General features: G+C 40.7%; 1 protein-coding gene across 4 annotated transcripts in view; it reads left to right on the top strand.

Moving 5' to 3' along the window:
* Positions 1-15,267, top strand: part of OXNAD1 (oxidoreductase NAD binding domain containing 1) — a 36,487-nt gene that overhangs the window by 5,332 nt on the left and 15,888 nt on the right. Inside the window, exons 2-4 of one of the 4 annotated variants that reach the window (XM_025448731.3) lie at positions 540-678; positions 2,492-2,618; positions 2,882-2,945. In XM_025448731.3, coding sequence (XP_025304516.1) covers positions 2,500-2,618; positions 2,882-2,945 — 183 coding nt within the window. In that variant the 5' untranslated portion in view covers positions 540-678; positions 2,492-2,499. Of the gene's footprint in view, positions 1-539; positions 679-706; positions 773-2,491; positions 2,619-2,881; positions 2,946-15,267 lie in introns of all 4 variants that reach the window. The other 3 variants (XM_025448733.3, XM_025448734.3, XM_025448732.3) reach the window with 3 other exon arrangements.

Genomic DNA, 15,267 nt, shown 5'->3' with positions numbered 1-15,267 from the left:
CAGGGCTGGATCCCAGGACCCCAGGATCATGACCTGAACCAAAGGCAGACGCTTAACCAACTGAGCCACCCAACACTTCTTTATTTTCAGATTTTGTTGAGCAGTAGACCCTTTAAACAGCATAATCACCAAGAGGTGTATTTTATTTGAGGACAATTTTTTTTTTAGCAATCGTTGTCTAAAACATTGAGCAGAGAACAGTGTTGCCATATTAACTATATATCAGTTCCATTTTATCAGGGAAGTGACATGTGACTGTATCATTCCAGCCATTAGTCTGGTCTTTCATGAGGTGGACATCCTAAGGAGCAAGAGTTAAAGATAGGCCGAGGCAGCTGAAAAAAAGGGAAGCAGGAAGAGAAACAGAAGAGCTAAGTGGAAACACGAGGAGGAAGAATTGATGGGAAGGAGGGAGTGGAGAGTAGACTTGCTGTGAGGTGATGCTTCCTGATTATAATCAGCCTTTCCTTTTGCAGCTGAGAATGCCTTTCCACAGTTTCCCAGAACATGATTCTTACATGTCATCTCTGCCATTGCAGGAACTTTGTGAGAATTTCAGTATATGGAAACACTGCCCTTGTTCCAACTGGTGTCACTCTTATTCCAGGACCAAAGTATTATATGTCAATCAGTCAGCCACATACTTAATGACTCCTAGAAATTTCATGGACTTCTAAAGTAAGTTTCACCTTCCTTCTTTCAACAGTGAACGCACCATTTTTGGTATAGCACGATCAAAGGAGAGAAATTAAACTTAGTAGTCTTACATGAGGTGAGAGGCCTTATGCTTTTTTCATTTACTAGAAAGAAAGATGGCGAGTAGCGTGTTTACTGACAGTGATGCTACAATATACTAGGAAGTAGATCTTTTATCTAAAGGAAGTAGCAAGTAGATCTTTTATCTAAAGACTAGTTAGCACTTTTTGATATGACTTGGTTATAACTGACTTTTATCATCACTTGATTATTTACTTTTGTTTTCTGTCTGTCTTCTAAAATGTAAGCTCCCCAAGAAGATCTTTGTTTTATGTCTGTGTCCCCAATGTCTACCACATAATAATAGACTCTTAATAAATATTTGTCAGATAAAGGACTAAATTAACAAAGATGAAGTAGGAATGGAAGCACACACAGCTTGAATTTTTCTAACTAAATTTATTGCAATTAGTTTGTATAGTACTTTCCAGAGAGCTCAGAAAAAAGGGTGTGTATGTACATTTTCATTTACTCTCTAAGATAAGAAAGGACAGCTATATATGGCAATATAGTCTGTTAAACATAACCATCTGAGACAAAGAAACATTCAGAAATTGGCAGAGGATAACAGAATGGTAGGAACCAAAAAAATATGTCATCTGACTCACAATCAGTGCTTTTTTTGATAAGCCTCTAGGTTTTAGAATTTAAATATTGGGTAATCTTTCTGGTTTTATTTTCAACATTTTATTGAAATATAACATAAACAAATACATAAATCCTTGGAGGGTAGCTTGATTAATACTTTTAAGACTTAATTTTTAGAGCATTTCTAAGTTTATACCAAAATTGAGGGGTAAGTAGAGATTTTCCATGTATTCCCTGCCTGCACACTTGTATAGCTTTCCCTGTTGTCAGTATCCCCCAGCAGAGTGCTACATTCGTTACACTTAATGAACCTGCACTGACATCATAATGATCCAGAATCTGTACTTTAGGCTCACTCTTGGTATTGCATGTTCTGCGGATTAAGACAAATGCATAATTACATGTATCTATCACTATCACATCACCATGGTATCAGGGTATCTTTAGTATCCTAAAAATCTTCTGTGGTTTGATGAATTATTACCAAGTGAAAATACCCACACAATCAGTATTCAGATTAAGAAACAGCATTGTCACTATTACCTCCCTAAGGGTAACTGCTAACTTGATTTCTAACTTGATAGATTAATTTAGTCTGTTTTTGTACTTTCTATGACTGGACTCATAAGATATACGCTTTTTTGAGTCTGGCTTTCACTCTCTTCATGCAGTGTGCTATTCATGATACCTGTGTTACTACATGCGGTCTGTTTATTCTCATTGCCATGACCCTTAGAAAATTTGCTCCTTGCACTTTATCTAGCAAGAAATATTAAAGACATGTGGTGCTTTTTGGCTGGAATGCTATTATTAGGCAGTTTTAAAATCTACTCTCCTTTTCTATAATAGTGTAAGATTAGTGCCATGAGCTTGGTTAGTGATTTTGGAAACTAAGAGAAAGCATGAATATTTGATGGCACCACTAATTACCTAAGTATGTACTGTGGAGATCAGTTGAATCAGCTCCAAGTAGTGGCAGAAATTTCATTAGGGTGGAGTTAGGCTTTAATATTGCTTTGCTGTTTTGTTAGGTCAACTCATAATAGTACCAGCAAAATTCCAGAGTCTTCATTGGCCCCTAAAGTAGCCTACTATTTCCCTACTTTTTCTTAAAATATTTTAACTTCCAAGTTTTCTGTTTGCCCAGGAGGCACCATGGCCTGTGCTGCTGTCATGATTCCTGGGTTGTTACGAAGCTCTGTTGGAACCATCTGTACTCCAGCTACTTCCCTGAGACTGACGTCCAGTACTTTGCGTCACCTTACTCTTACAAGGTGAGTTTCTGGCCCTTGGTGTCTTTTGAGGTGATTCAAAGACATGATCTGCTGATGGTCAAGGGAGGTGTATCAGAGCATCTTGTTTAAACATTCATGCCATCTGTAGACGGTTAAACTTTATTTGGGAATGCCAGTTTTCATGACCACTTTCTAGGGTCCGTAATGTTGTAGTGTATTTTGGATACTCATGATATTACAGGGGAAATGAATTTTTTTTGTGGGGATAATACTTAATAATCTAATTTTACTTTCTATTAAAGCATAATGAAATCCAAAAGGAAAACTGATCACTTGGAGAGAACTGCAAGTGTCATTCGTCGGGAGGTTTGTATCTTTGGGCCGTGGCAAGTTTTTCTAGGCCGAACAGTGCACACGGTTATGACTGGTTCACGGAGAAGACTTTAGATGAGGCCAATCCCTTTGAAGGACAGTTGAGAAAGTTTGTCATTTTTTTGCTCACAACTTTTCTGATAGGACATATGACAACTGATTTGAAAAGATGACCGTGAAATCAAAATTTTGCTTTAAAACTTAGAATAAATGGATTAATTTTTGATGAAGGGAGTATAGCAGCAATTGAAGGACCTATCTTCACATGTGTAATGTTTAGAGCTATATTTTAGGGATAGAACTTTTATAGCCTATGTTTTATGAGTAGTTTACCCTTTGCTTTCTATTTTTTTGTTTGCTTGTTTCTTTTGGCATCATGTCTCAAAGTCCTTGTTCTTATCCCTACTTTAGAACAACTTCTTATTTAATCAAAGGAGAAAGCAATAACATCCGAGAGAGGAAGTTGGATGAGCTCTTGTTACCTTTCCTATGTGCAGATTTTTTCCCTACCATATTCAGATCTAGAAAGCTAATCTACCACCTAAAAGGGTGTCAAGGGCTGGGAAATAAAGGATCCTCACCCTTTACCTCACTGAGTAATCCCATTTTTTTAAAAAAGCATAAAATGGATATTGGATTTTACTTTTTGTGCTTTCTTCACATTTTTTGATATATTTAGCTTAGTGTTGTGCATTCAAACTAACAGTAAGAAAACTATTATACACTTCTATAACCATGGTCAGAAAGTGCATCATTGCAGGAATTTAATTTTTAGTATTAATAGTAAGGTAGACTTTAATGTAAAAGACTATTGTTTAGGCCCCACTTTCCAAACTTTTTTTTTTTTTTTTTTTAAGATTTTTCTTTATTTATTTGAAAGAGAGAGTGTGTGCACAAGCAGTGGGGAGGGGCAGAGGGAGAGGGAGAAGCAGACTGAACAGCTGAACAGGGAGCCTGATGCGGGGCTTCATCCCAGCAGCCTAAGCTGGAAGCAGACACTTAACCAACTGAGCCACCCAGGATCATAGCCCCTCAAGCTAATTCTAAAGAAAATTGCTTTGAGACCATGGGTAGTATGTTTGTGTATTCAGTTTTAGGCCAATTTTTTTTTGAGATGCCTGTGTAAAATTAGCATAGCAGATTTATGGATATTTGGGAAAATACACTTTTCCTACTGATAAATCTGAAAACCCTTTTTTTCTTCTTTTTGATTTGCTCAGCATACAAAAATAAAAGTGTTCATTCTATAAGTGTGTGATAGTATTTCTTTTTAAAAAGTGAAATCCTTCCAGTTTTGAAGCAAAAGCAGTTTATTTAACAAGCTTGGACTATACTCTTTCTGTTGTATTTTGAGGTAGGTAGAATTAGAACAGGGTTTGGTATACTTTCTGTAAAGGGCAAGATAGTAAGTATTTTAGGCTTCATGGGCCATGTTGTCTTGGTTAACAGCTACAAAACTCTGCCTTTGTAGTGTGAAATAGTCATACACAACTCGTAAACAAATCTGAGCCGCTATGTTCCAATAAAAAACATTATTTACCAAAATACCCACATTTGGCCTGTGGAACATAGGTTGCTGTCCCTGAATTAGGTTAGCATTTCAGAATTTTACAGGACAAAATTATTGAGATTGTTGGGGGTTATTTTGAGTGAAGTTTTGTTTTTTGTTTTTTTAAGATTTTATTTATTTGAGAAGGAGAGAGTACACATGGGGGAAAGGTCAGAGAGAGAAGTGGACCTCCTTCTTGATCAGGTAGCCGGATGCCAGGACCCTGGGATCATGACCTAAACTGAAGGCAGACGCTTAATCAGCTGAGCCACCCAGGCGCCCCTGAGTCAAGTTTTAAGAAAACTGCACAGGAAGTTAATGTAAGCTCTAATAGTGTGATTGCAAAGTTAAGAATTTTAATGCCCAGGGAGCCCGTGTGGCTCAGCGGTTTAGCGCCGCCTTCAGCCCAGGGCATGATCCTGGAGACCTGGGATCGAGTCCCATGTTGGGCTCCCTGCATGGAACCTGCTTCTCCCTCTGCCTGTGTCTCTGCCTCTCTCTCTCTCTCTCTCTCTCTCTCTCTCGTGAATAAATAAAATCTTAAAAAAAAAAAAAAAAAGGAATTTTAATGCCCAGAAGTCAGAAAATGCAACCATGGTATGACTTTGGTAGAAGAATTTTCCAATTGCAGTTCCTTTTTTCTCTGCTTCTGATTTCCTCTCCTCTCCCAAACAGAATGGGAGCTAGAAGCTGGGAGGAATTGGATAAAAAACTAGATGGTATCTGGGCTATAGCTTCAGTGGATGTAAGGTCAGCAGGGGCTCACCCTCAATTCCTCCAGAGGATGGCTCCTAGCCATAGAGCAGGAGTCAGGCCTTGGACTTGCCAAAATGAACATCAGCTTAGCTTGGGTTGTAGTAGAACTGGATCACTGTCTCATGCCACTCTTGCCTTTTATTTGTTTTGCAAGTATACTTTACAGAAAGGACTCCTAGCATGTCACTTGCTCTTCAGTTCAAGTCTGTAAGATAGCTTTGGAACAGGATGGCATTTGTATTTTATGAAAGAGGAAGCAAAACTTAGGAGATAAGCTACTGGCTTCTCCCTGGACCAGAGGGAAGCTCCAGCCTAGTCTCTGACTCCTAGGCCAAAGGACCCCGCCGCCCCTCCTGGAGTGGGTAAAGAATAGAGCACTCACCCACCCAGAAATGTTTTTTCCTTGTTAGGTCTTCAGTTCTCGAAGAATTTATTGAATAACCACATTATGATGTTAATGCTCTTTCTTATCTAGAGCTGTAAATGTAACCAGCCTGAGGTCATGCTGATGCAGGAAGCTGAGGTCTGAATTGGATGACATTGACTTCTTTGTTCAAATTCACATTTTTTTTCTTAAGGATCAAAGAATAAGCAGTTCGGGTAACCTTGGAAATGTCAAGGAGATAAATCAGATTATGTAATGCTGTAAAGGATTGTTGAAGTAAGACTTAAGATTTCACTGGGGGAGTCCATACATGCTTGGCCTCTAGAAGGCTGACCCATTGAGCAAGATGGACTCCCTCCTTCAATTTGATGGGAGAGTTTGGTAAGGAAAGAATTTTTAAAATAATTAATTCTTATGCATTTATTTGGAAATATGCCAGACACTAGGCTAGGTTTTAGGGTTGTAGCATTGAGCATGATATATGAAGTCCTTGACCTCAGATTCTGATCAGAAGAGACCGATTTGATGCACCTAATTCATTGTGGAAAAAAATCACTAAGTATTTTTCAGTTGTACTAGTTTGCTTCTTTTAGAAGCCTAAGCATTACCCAAAAATGCCTTATGTGTATCATTGCCTTTTTGTTGACAACGCACTCGATTATATCAAGTTGATTCTCACAACCACCCTCGGAGTAAGATAAAGGGATCCTCGCCCCGTTTCACGGATGAGGAAATTGAGACTTCAGAAATTTAGATGTGGTGACCCTGCTTCCTGATTTTCCCAGGCTAGCATCCCGTTTCACTTTCACCAGTACCCTGTTTTGGATGAAAATTACAGTGTGGGCCTACATTAAAAAGATTTGGTTAGTAAGTGGGGGGGCCTTAGCCCTTGAACTCAGATCTTTGATATCAAACTGGTTTTTCTTTCTATACAACAGAACAATGTGACAGTTGATTTAGACCAAGTTTAATTGAGCAACACAATGGAAGATAAATTTCACAGATCCTCATCTCTGTTATAAATCAAAACTTGACTTAAGTGTTACTGAATATAAGGAAGGAGAGAGTTGTGGGTGGCACAGTAGTTAGTTAATAAAGTCAAATGGCGGGCAGCCCCGGTGGCCCAGCGGTTTAGTGCTGCCTTCGGCCCAGGGCGTGATCCTGGAGACCCAGAATCGAGTCCCACGTCAGGCTCCCTGCATGGAGCCTGCTTCTCCCTCTGCCTGTGTCTGCCTCCCTCTCTGTGTGTGTCTGTCATGAATAAATAAATAAAATCTTAAAAAAAAAAAAGTCATTTAAAAAAAATAATAAAGTCAAATGGCTGGGATGCTCCTGGGATAGAGACGTCTGGAGAGCCTATGGTTCTTGTGCTGACTATTGAATACTGATAGTGTGCTTGATTTGTGGTTTTGTGGAGGCTTGGGTTTGAGTGGGATGGGCTGCTTAGCTGGAGATCTGGACCATTTCCTGGGTTTAACCCTTAAAGTTCTCTGCTAGTCATCACCTACACATTCTTGGAAGATTGTATGCTGCAGTGGCCTTCTTCATCTCTGAGGGAAGAGGGGCAGGCATCTCTTTGATATGGATTGTTTCTAACAATTGGATGCCTAATTTGCTGTGCTTATCAGAATCTGATAGAGCCTTTTAGAGATTATCTAGCCTTGGATGTGCAGTAGTTGGCATTCCAGCCTCCGCACTGTCAGCTCTGACAGCAGAGCATGGTGGGGAAAACCTCAGGCATCCACTACTGGGAGCTGTGTGGCTTGTAGAGGGCCTGGGCCCAGTCTTCTGGTGAGACTCCCAGGGAGGTGTAGTCTGATGGCCCCAGCAACCAGCCCTTGGCTCCTCAGAATGCACAACTCACACTGCTGTGGATGGAAGCCCGCAAAGAACGAAGCTCCTTGGTGGAAGGCTCGGCTTGGTAGTGTTGTAGCCACAATATCCAGCAGTGCCGATGTCATGTGGGCAGTCAATACATGTGTACTGAGTAGAATAAGCAAATGTTAATCCCACCTCTGTGGCTGATTGAGTGTACTGCCTTAATCCCACCTGTACTGCCTTGAATGAGTGTCTTTAAAGTAGGAATGGTGATGACATCCATCTCAAGAGATGAGGTGACAATGTGAGTGTACTAGATGGTTCTGTACAGGTAGGGGTTTGAAAAATGAGGACTTGCTTATACTACCTTCTAGCTATGCCCAGAACTTATTAATGTCTAAAATGTATAGTGTCTCTGCTTTTCACTGACACATTTTTGTTCAATAAATTAAGTCATCTTAAAGACAAGGAAGGCTCCTCTCTGTTTTTCCCCCAGGGGATCCAATCAGGTGAAATAGATTTTATTTTCGATCCAGCAGACCTGTTTTCGGAACCTACTGTGTATGCAGCCGTGTTCTAAGTGCGGGAAGGAGAACAGTGCACGAGGCAGGTAAGGCTCCCACTTATGTGGAGCTTCATTCTGGTGCAGATAAACCAGAAAGTGTCAGACGTGATATATCCTTGAAGACAGGGTAATGGTGTCTTTGAAGGCATGAATGGCTGGGAGTGGGGGTGCTGTTTTAAATTGGTGTGTAACGATTGGAGCTAAGACGAGGAAAAGAGTCAGCCATGTGCACAGCCTTTCTGGCAGAGGAACAGACAGGAGCCAAGACTTTGAGGCAGGAATGAGCTTGGTGTGTTCAGAGGAAGGTGGTAGGATGAGAGGTAGGCAGGGCCCAGGTTGTATAAGCTATTATGGGCTGTATAAGGATTTGTGATTTTATTCTAAGGGGGATGAAAGGTTTTAAGCAGGAAAATGACATATGATTTATGTTTTATTTTTTTTTCTGATTTTTTTTTTTTTTTTGGTTTATGTTTTAAATGGGTCATCTATCTGCTTGGTAGGACACCAGACTTTTGTTGTGCTTTGACACCAGCTAGAGGCTATGGACACAGTCCCAGGAGATGTGATGGTGGCTTAGAATAAGATGGTAGTGGTGGGGATGGGGGACAGTGGGTGGAACTAAGACACAGAAAGGGCTGATGGGATTCACGGATTTGTGGTGGAAGGGCTGTAGTGCATACAGTAAAGAGGAGAAGACACCAAGAGATTTGGGATTTGAATAATCTGACCAGATAATAACAGTGGCATATATTTGCTAAAATGGAGATGGACAAGATGGAAGAGAAGAAATAAAGTGCTTGATTTTGTAATCTAGGGTGGGAGGGCAGAATGTGGGGAGAGTGATAGATGAAACAAAATTAGCTATGAGTTTCATCAGCTCATATCAGCCTTTGAATCTGGGTTATGGATACAGTGGAGATTCATTATACTATTTCTCTTACTTTTGTATATGTTTAAATTTCCCGTAATAATAAAAAGGAAGAAACTTGGAGAGATAAAAGAGTTTTGGGTTGGATGTTTAGTTTGAAATGGAAATTCAGATCAGTAGTAGGATAGTTTGGAATTCACTGCTGGAAATAAAAGGTTTTAGCCATGTGGAGAGTAGGGGAAGAGGGCCCATGAATCAGCCCTGGGGTGTGTCACATTTAGAGGTGAAGCAGAAGAGGAGGAACTAGCAAGGCCAGAGGAAATCAACAGGGTGTTGGTGAAGCCAGGAGAAAGTGTTTCAAGGGAGGAGTGGCCAACTGTGTTGACCTCTGTGCGGAGAGACATCACTGGATGGAGCAAAATGGGTGGTGGGTGGCTCAATTGCTGAGAGTCAAAGCCTGACTAGACTGTGTTGGAGAGAAAATGGGAGATAAAGTGGAGCCAGGGCCATATAGAACTTTCGAGAATGTTTTATGTGAATGGGAGAGAGAAATGGCCAGATTAAGGGAGAGGCTTGTTTTGTTTGTCTTTTGAGAAGCAGCAAAGCACAGTGGCCAGGTGCCTGGATTCGAATCTCTTTCCACTTACTAGCCTCGGGGCCTTAGTTTTTTAATATATAAAATGGGAATGAGGGGCACCTGGGTGAAGCAGTTATTAAGCATCTAACTTTTGGTTTTGGCTTGAATCATGATCTTGGGGTCCTGAGATCAAGCCCTGCGTTGGGCTTCAATCTGAGCGAGGAGTCTGCTCGAGATTTCTCCCCGTCCCTCTGCCCCTCCTGCTTGTGTTCACTTTCTCTTGGAAATAAGTTTCCCAGAAAAGGCGGGGGGGTGGGGGGTGGGCGGTGATAATGCCTGCTTTCCAGGGTTACTGCAAAGAATGAATGAATTAGTGTATGTGAAGTGCCTGGCACATGGGGAGTTATACATAGGTGTTTGCAGCTGGCATAATGTGGAGTTGGAAGATCAAGTGCAGGTGTCTCATGGAGAAGGGATTAAAGGGGCGGTGTGTGAGAGAGGGTCCTGCTGGAGAAAGCAGAGAGGAAACAGCCCAAGTGGACAGGTTAGCCTTCAGTAGGAGCAAGGAGAGTCCATTGGTCATGCCAGGACTTGGTGTTGACAGGCAGAAGCTACTTATGTAGTTTGTCCAGTTGACAATATTTGCGGTCTTGTTGGTAATTCAATAAAACCAGTTTCTTGTAGTCAGATTCCTACTCAGCAGATTGGTTTTCTGCCACAATTTAAATTAATGTCTCTGGGCTTTGATCTCCTTATGTGTAAAATGATGTACTATTTTGGATAATGACTGAATTTTCCTTTGACTCTGAAATTCTCTGTACCCTAAAGGTATTTTTGTTTAAGGTTATCTCTAATCCTGGCTTTGTTTAAATTTTTAAACAGCAAATGAATGAATGGGAGTGAACAGAGGAAGCCAACCAGGTTTCCCAAAGAAAGACCTATTTCCTGCACAGAGACTTTTGCAGCAACAGTAACAACAAAATATCCTACACAAAACCAGTTTTTAAAATCAGTATGATGGAATTTCCTTTTAGATGCTGACTCCGTCAAACCATTAAAAATGTGTGCTAGTAAAAGTTGGCAAATGTATTGTTATTTTATTGAACAGTAGAAGAGTCTAAATGTTATTTTATGGAAAACTTCATTTCCTGCCATGTGTTTTAACTTAGGACGTGGCTAGTTGAGGTTTCAGTTGTGAAATCTTTTGATCCATTAAACATGAGAACAAGTACAAATGTTAAAACATATAGTTTGTCCATCATGTTTTGCTTACTCATAAAAGATAGAATGGCATATAACAAGGGCCATGATTAAAGATCTTAATTATATGAAACTAGCTCCAGAACAAAATAAAGATATGGCCTTCAAAAAGATTTTGCTAATGTCTTTAATCCACATGACTAGAAATCTTTATTGTGTGGCTTGGCATTAATTGAATAAAATAAAGTGTTAATAGGAGGCATGTCTTTAAAAATCATGAGTCATGCAACATACTTTGTGTGACCAGTCATAGCGGTTTTGCCCAGATTATTAGGACTAATAGCAACAGGTATATTACTATTTGTATTAATAGCAATATGTGTAAAGCATCTGGGAACATTTTTGTTCATAGAGACTATCTAAATGAAATGACTTTTTAATAGAAAGTTTAACTTTATTGAATTTTATATTTGAACATTAGCAAGTGATTGCTGATTTCATTTTATATAGTGTAGCATTTGATTGTGAAGCATGCTCACCTTCCAGCTGAAATTCTGTGCCCGTCTCCCCAGGCTCCCCCTCAGTGATTATGAATGTTGGCTTCCCTGCCACCAGGTGACTCTTGAGGATGTTTTTAAAGCTTATACATATCTAGTTTTATCAATGAATATGACAAATGCCAGGTAAACCATTATAAATAAAATAGTCTAGCTTTTGGCTATGTTTTTACAGATTATTATGTTGAAAGAAAATAATGAGTGTTTATAAAATAAACTTTTCTTGGTAAATCTAAAATGAGAGTAATAATGTAACAGAGAGTCCTCTGATGAATCTTATTGTTTTTGTAATAAGATATTTAAAATAGAGTGTTCTACTGAAGAAATCCCTGCCTTCCCTTACCTCTCCCATGGTTTTAAACATGAATCTAGATTTTCTGTAGTGCTTCCCCCTAAGCCTCCTTTTCTTTTTAAACAACAAAAGGCTCCTGAACTTCTACTAATTTTTGTTCAGGAAACTAATTGTAAGTGACTTGAAGTTAGCGTTTTCATTCATTCTGCAGATATTTACTGAATCTTAAACTATGTGTTGAGCTCTGTACTTGATCTAGAGAGATGTAGATTCTATCTTTGACCTTAGGAGGTTTGTGATCTTGTGTGGTGGAAGGGAGACGTTCATGAATATTTATAGTTACATTCACATGCACTAAGTATGCTCAGAAGATGGGAACATTTTATTGGTAGAGTTGAGAGGATGGGGAGAAGCAGGAAAACCTCAGGCAGGATTCAGTCTTTGAGCAGGGCCTGGAAAGGTGGGCAGGAGGTCCACTGACAGGGCTGAGAGCACAGTGGAAGCTGAATGATCTAGGCAGTTTTGGGAGGCAGGTCAATGTCCGGTGCCTTTGAGAACCAGCAGATTGTCCAGTTTGGCTGGTAAACCACTAGCATAGTGATACAAGAGAGGTCAAGCTACAAAGGTCTTTTAGCTTTTTTTTTTTTTTTTTTTTTTTTTTTGAGTTGAGTTGAGTGTTAGCCCCTGGAGGTTTTTGAGCTGGAAAGTAAATCAGTGAGGTCGGAATACTAGCAGTATTTACCTGTTGGCTGCTTTGAGAGAGATAAGGAGGCTAAGGCAGTGTTCAAGTGAGAAGAAATTCTTGGCTCACGATGTTAATGGGTGAGCACAAGGAGGAAGAAACATAAGCTGAATTTGTGGAACTTGTTCGTATTAGGGACAGGATAGGATGCCTGGAAAAGAGGCAAAGTGTGTGTGTGTGTGTGTGTGTGTGTACACACGTGTACCAGTTGAAAATGGATTTGACTCTTGAGTCCAAGATGAGTTCTGAATTGAACTCCTGGTGATGTAAAGCTGCTGGTTCTGTGGGGCCCCCTGTGGGCAGGAGCAGCCTTCTCCATTTCTACGTCTCCAGTGCCAGGCAGCCCATGCTCAAGGAATGTTTGTGGAGGGGCTGAATATGGTAGATTTGGTTGGACACGTAAATGAGCTTACCATTGGGATGGGGCTATCCAGTGATTAAGGGCCAAGCACACTTAGATTTGAATTCTAACTCAGCCATTCCTGAGTGATCTTGAGTTACTAAACCTTTCAGTTTCCTCATGTGCAGAGTAGAGGATAATGCCACCATCTGTTGGGCTATAATGTGATTATTCATATTAACTGCATGAATTGGTGTACGCGAGACACTTAAGCCTTCACCTGGAATATATCTGTGATAAATGCTCCTCAGACATTGGCTGTTGTTACTCACAGGGGAGTGTAGATGTGAGCCTGATTGCCAAGAAAAGTAAGGAGGGTTTGGGCTGGGGCTTAGTCGCTTTGGGAATGCTTTTGGGAATGCTGGGGAGCCTTGACCTCTGGGGAGCCTTGGCCTAGAGTCGGAAGAGGGAGTGGGACGGAGGCAGTTTACAGAAAGTGCCCACTGAGGAAGTACGAGGAGAAAAGGTAAAGATGTGGGAACCAGGTTGGAGAGGCAGGAGGGGACCCCAAGAGTTCCGCGACATCAGTTATCCCAAGCAAGGAGAATGTTTCAAGATGGAAGGGAAGTAAAAAGTATCAAACTCAGAGAGCTCCGGGAGGGGAAGAACTGAGCCTGGACATTGGAGTTCAGTTGTTGCCTCCTCCAAGTTGTTGACAGAGAGCAGAAGCCAAGTCACCTGTGTTTACCGAGAGTGTCAAGGACAAAGAAGGTTCTGTCAGATAAGGAAGTTATCAGTGGAGGTGGAGATTAAAGGTAAGATAAGATTTCTGAAATAGCTTCAAGACAGTATGGCTTTTAAGTTTGTTCTAGCAAATAGGGTGTGGTGCGAAGACCACTGTACCTTATAGGTCCTTGTCGTCTGTGAGAATCGGCCCCCTGAGGGTGTGCAGTGCTCAGTCTGTGAGGGCCTTCATGGCAGCACTGCTGTGGTTCTGCATATGTAATGATATATGAATAAGGTATAATGTGTAATGTAATAAATATTAATAAGCTGTAATTAGAATGAATGCAGTTAAGATACATTATAACTGACACTTAATGAGTACTTACTATGAGCCAACAGCATTCTAAGTGCTTTGCACGTATATGTCCCCAGCAGCTCTGGGGTACAGGTGTTGTTGATCTTATTTTATAGCAGAGGGGGGACTAAGGTAATGTGCCCAGAGGCCCACAGCTGCTAAGTCAGTGCTGGGGCCAGAATTACATGCCAGGCATTGTGGTTACAGAGCCTGTGCTGTTGGCAGCCACACTGTGCTGCTGCTTTCTGTTTTGTTGCTCAATTGTTTAGGACCGGCACATGGCATTAGGTACCATGTCTGATAAGCAGGAGAACCCTGAAGGAGGAGTCCACTGGAGCTGGGTGAAGCACTGGTTCGGAGAGGGAGGGCAAGACTAGAATTAGAGGTGCAGGAAGAGGGTCAGTGCAGACCAGCCCACTGGCTCTTAGGGAGAGGAAAAAGAGGCCTGGTAAAAATCCAGAGGAAGAGAAGTAAGGGATTTTATGGGAGCAACAGAAAGGTAAGGCATTTTCAGAGATGTTTTGAAGTTGGTGAGGGAGACCACCATCCATCTGGAGAATTGTGCAGTGGGTTTTTAAGAATTGTCTCCCACTGATAGTTCGATTAGACCTAGTCCTGTTGGAGAAAGGGGCTGAAGGAGCCAGCTTTAGGGTGTGAGGTGCATTGATCTTGACAGCTTTCCAACACACTCTTCAGTGGAGCCGTGAACCTAACTAACACCATCCATGGAGAATGATTGTATTTTGGTCACCTGCTATTGCTTTGATTTGCTTCCAGAAGTGGAATTGAATGGCAATAGGAGGTTGAGGAAAGAGTCATACTGTCTTTTTTCCCCTGTTGTGAAAATATCCCAGATTTCAGGAGGAAGAAAAGCCCAAAAGTAGAAGAAACAAAAAATGAAGGAAGTAGAGGCATTTTGAATTTGAGGGATGCTGAGGGGTGAATGACACTGAGGAGTGCCTAGCTCACACCTTAGGATTTTCTAGAAACCAGATATGTTGTTTAGAGTAGTGCTTCTCAAGCTATCTGTAACGAAGAGCTGTTTTTGATACTGTTCAAAGGTTGTGGACTGTTTGTATTTTGTCAAATATAATCAGTGAATTAGAAATAATAAATTAAAAAAAAACAACAAGGAATACAAACCCAGTTTATTGTCTATAATTAGATTCAACAGACTCTGAAATTGCTTAAAAAAAAAAAAAGTTTGTAAATGCTTACTTGTAATTTCTGAAATTAGCTAGTCTTGGACTTGTTGCCAGGCTCAGAACAAACAGAGGCTTGTACCTAACAGCGAGCTTTACTTTAAGTATGTCATACTGACCGAGAATTTAGATGGCAGGCAGGTGGTTCACAGGGCTCCTGTTTCCCCCAGGCTCTTTCCAGATTACCCAGCCTGGTGCATGGAGCATACCACGTGCTCACCAAATGAACACTTATTAAACAGCCTCTTTAAGAGATGATTTTTGTGTGCAGAATAAAATTCAATTAGTATGATAGCCAGTCTCTCAAAAATAAAAGAATTAAATTTGTTCACTTGGTGGTAGGCAGCATTTTAAAGCAGAGTGTACCTTGTTTTGCAGTTTTCA

This window comes from Canis lupus, chromosome 23, assembly GCF_003254725.2.
Source record: "Canis lupus dingo isolate Sandy chromosome 23, ASM325472v2, whole genome shotgun sequence".
NCBI lineage: Eukaryota > Metazoa > Chordata > Mammalia > Carnivora > Canidae > Canis > Canis lupus.
Note: the sequence above shows the minus strand (reverse complement) of the source record. Positions and strands in the feature narration are given on the sequence as shown.